At 32.5% G+C, this 4300-nt stretch overlaps 1 protein-coding gene across 1 annotated transcript; it reads left to right on the top strand.

Moving 5' to 3' along the window:
- The first annotated feature begins 222 nt into the window (after positions 1-222).
- On the top strand, positions 223-1289 carry LOC129312675 (norbelladine synthase-like). Its single transcript, XM_054955346.1, has 2 exons — positions 223-467; positions 914-1289. The coding sequence occupies exons 1-2, from the start codon at positions 284-286 to the stop codon at positions 1225-1227; spliced, it is 498 nt and encodes a 165-aa protein (XP_054811321.1). The 5' UTR covers positions 223-283; the 3' UTR covers positions 1228-1289.
- Positions 1290-4300: the final 3011 nt, after the last annotated feature.

The raw sequence follows: 4300 nt of genomic DNA, 5'->3' as shown, positions 1-4300 counted from the left end.
ATCCACATACTACATTACAAATTAAAAAATAATAAAATAAAGTAGAAAAAAACACAAAAAAGTTAGTATACGACAGCATATTTGGGGAATCTTAGGGAGCCAATATATTGTGACTAAAAATTCTAAGATTCGTCGTTATTTAATCTTCTTCATTAATTATGACGATATAAACTATATGAGACGACTCAGAAGAATCTGAAAGCAACCTTAACATAAGAAGCCTTCATATGTTGTATCAGAAGAATCAAGCTATAATTCATCATCAGAGCAAAAAATCAACGAGATGTCTGGGAGACTCGAGCATGAGCTAGAGCTAGATGTGCCAGCCGGTGCGGCGTGGGATCTCTTCGGCACCCTTCGGATCGTAGAACTTGCTGAGAAAGAGATGCCAAGTTTGTTTCAGAAGGTGGAGCTTGTTGATGGCTATGGAGGAGTTGGAACTATCCTCAAATTTGCATTTGTACCTGGTAATATAAATAATCGATCACTTTTCCTCATTATATGACATGGTATCAAAATCTAATCCCGGTTTGGCTGGTCAAACTAGTGAACTAGTGAACCACTTCCTTGATCGGCGTGGCTTCTAAGTTTGGACAGGTTAATGAGTTAAATTTTATGTATTTTCTCTCTTCTCACTGATTAGTCTAAAATGGCATTGTCTTAAGTTAATCATAAACAAATTAACCTCAATTCAATCACAGTTTGAATCATTATTGATCCTTGAACCACTAATATACCTTGATCACTTCAATAATTGGTTTGGGTTTCAATACCTTGTCCTATTGATCTTTTTAATCTTTTGCATGATTATACTTATCCCAATTATGAGAATAATTAATCAAGTATACAAAACAAATTATGCAAAATATTGTTTTGACAGATATTGCACTGACTTTGGGGTGAGTTTCATTAGGTACATCGGGACCATCGACATACAAAGAGAAGATCATAAAGATAGACAATGAGAATCGGATCAAAGAAACTGAGATAATAGAAGGAGGATATTTAGAGATAGGGTTCACTGAGTTTAGGGTTCGCTTGCATGTAATAGAGAAGGGAGAAGAATCAAGCATTATTAAGTCAATAGTTGAGTATGAGCTCAGGCATGGTGCTCCAGCTAAGCTTCATTCTATTGTTTCAAATTCTATTCAAAAGCTTGCCAACATTGCTCAAGTCGCCAAACTTCATCTCAACAAAAACAATAAGCTTGTCGGTCAACAAGCCTAGCTAGCTAGCTCATCTATATATGTTTTAATGACTTCTCTTGAAATAAAATGTCGTAATCTACTATATGTACATGATATCATATATATATATATATATATATTTGTTTTTGTGATACTTTAATGTGAAATGTATCTTAATATTTATTGAAATAATCACATGATGGCATGGTAATTTATACTAATCGCATGTACTTTTTGTGTGTGTGTGTGTACGAAAAATTATCTCATGAAATAGTTTTTTTAAAATAAAAGGACAAATTTATTTCAAAAGGATAAATTACGCATATTTTGGTGAAAATTAAACATGTACAATTTAACAATACTATAGGACCCTTTCTAGCTACTTTGGTCCGCTGAAAGCAAACATCAATATATATATATATATATATAGACGCACATAATCCTTGAAATAAGACAAATTTAACTACCTTCATATTAAGAATGAATAGTTATATTCTTAAAGTTGTTTTTAAAAAATATATATCCTTCCAATTTTATCTCTTTTTTTTGCAATTAATAATCATAATAAATTATTGTCTAAAAATTTAAATGATCATAACCAATAAGGGATAAAGTTAAAAAAATATTAATTACTCTAACTTTATCTTATATTAAGGAGCAAAAAAAAAAAAGTTGAGGCATGAATTAGCACTCTAATCTCGTCTCATATAACTCTAGTTACTTATATAGAAGAGGGATGACATTCACGTATACAACAACACACACACACACACATATATATCTATCTATCAACATGAAACTTAAAGAAAAATTGCAAAAAGTAATATTAGAAAAATCGCCCGCTCTCGAAACTCCATCTCTATGGAAAGTGTTTGGTGAAGCAAGAGATGAGAAACCCACATGACAAACGAAAATACACTCAACTTCTTTGGATAAGAAAGAGGGGCTAAAGCCCAGTACGTACAATCTACATATTACTCAAAGATGGGGATAAAGAATAAAGATCACAATAAACCTGATAAGGATAATTAGGTTTCATGCACTACTGCAAGATAAACTTTTAAGAACAATTATTTTAAATTTTTTATATCAATTATTAGGGATAGTAAAAAAGAAAAAAGTGAAAAGTTGACATTTCATATTTGATTATATAACCGTTATAAAAAGTTAATTTTTCACATCAATTATTACAATAATATGTAAGTTCCACCAATTCCAAAGGTTGTACACAGAAACTCCCCACAATTGAGGTCACTTAACTTCAGCATATATACAAATCACTTTTAATTGAGATTAAAATAGGCCCACTCAGCTAGATTCTTTGTAAAAAAAATTCAGATTGTCATCTGGGATGCACTAAGTTAAGCCACAACGACTTGGCATATATGACAATCAGAAACAATATGCATAATATACTTTCATTCATTATTGCACCATGCACAAACAGGATTTGCATTACTCCACCTACTCCGTCTCACATTTGCAAGTATTTTATCCTGAATCAGGAGCCATAAGAAAACTCTAATTCTTTCATGGCCCCTCCATTTCCATATAGCATTATAAAGGGTTGCAAAGCTTGGATTTCCAATATGCTCTATCATAAAATAAATATCCTTAATTGAGATATTACCAGAACTATACCACCCCAGTATATAATAATGCATAATTAACTTCAGAACATCTGGTAAAACGAAAGACCTGTTTGGTTACTAGAAAGGGATGAGAATGAAATAGATTAAAAAAATAAAAATAAAAATGAATTACTAGATCACCCTCCTTCTTATGATAAGCATGATGAAACTCAACATTATATACCACAAATGTAAGAATCACACCTTTCAAAAATTTCATGAATTTAATTCATAGTCCCATGAACTAAATTACTCTTCTCCTTTATGAACATGGTTCACCTATCCTTCTCCACATTTTGATAATTTTATTTTTATCTTTATTTTTTCAATGCATTTTATTTCATTTCTTTCTAACAATCAAAATGGGACCTAAATCTTGTAATAATGCATAATCCCACTGGCCATTACTCACCCAATCAGCAGTTAGAGAATTAATTTCTGGTTCCAAGATAGGCCTTATGCATACATCCTTATTGCAAAAATTGGGTTTGATCCAAGGGTCAGAAAAGAATTTTACCGTATGGCCATCCCTCACTGGCTAACACATGCCAGGCTTGATAATGTCTTGTTGGTCACAAATGAACTTCCACGTTGGTTGGAGAGCCATTGCTCTTGACTGACCACGTAGCAGCATTCCGAGGCCTTATACATTTCTCCTTCAGAACGTCAGCCCACAAGATCCAGGGTTATTCATCAGAGACCAATCTAGCTTTTCTCCACAACAAGCTCTATCAAGAGAAGCCAATGCCTCCGTTAACGGTAGGAAGACACAGTTTGTCCCATCCAATCGGATAATGTGACATTCCCTGTGCAGATCTCCCCAAGTGAATCTTCTTTGCAAGCTTTAAACTTCATTGCAGATTGTAATAGGCACTTGAGCCACGTGCATGGGGTAAATAGGAATAGTGCTTCAAAAATTTCGAGCTAATGTGATTCTTCCTGCCAGAGAAAGACAAGATGACTTCCACTTGCTTGCACCTTATCAAGCATCAACAATGTACCTAAACTGGGGTTTTCTTTTCTTTTTGGGCAAATTTCAATGAAGATTCCTTAACTCAATTTAATTTTAATCAAAGCCTCTAACATTTTGAAATTTCATTACACATGTGAGGGAAATGAAATTAAAAGCCAGTTGAAATGATTTTATTATCCCTAATATTTGAATAATTGATGTGTGAAAAATAAATGAGGTATGGAAAATGTACAAGGGACATAAGTGGAATTTTTGACTCTTGCAGCATAACGTCACTATAAATAAGTCAAGCTAAGCACATAAACAATTAACATAAGTAGGATGATAGTTACAAATTTTTAGTGATATTATACTATTAATGAGAGTTATAAATTTTTCATATATCAATTCATTGTTGTCACACGAGTTGTTTATACACCAAATTTCATTAGGGATAATAAGGTCACTTTAGTCAATTTTTTAATTTCATTTTAGTCTTCCAATTGTGCAATGAAGTTTTAGAATTTTAT

Source organism: Prosopis cineraria, unplaced genomic scaffold (assembly GCF_029017545.1).
Source record: "Prosopis cineraria cultivar Desert tree isolate PC_DT_omini unplaced genomic scaffold, ASM2901754v1 PC6, whole genome shotgun sequence".
In the NCBI taxonomy this organism is placed as follows: domain Eukaryota; kingdom Viridiplantae; phylum Streptophyta; class Magnoliopsida; order Fabales; family Fabaceae; genus Prosopis; species Prosopis cineraria.
Note: the sequence above shows the minus strand (reverse complement) of the source record. Positions and strands in the feature narration are given on the sequence as shown.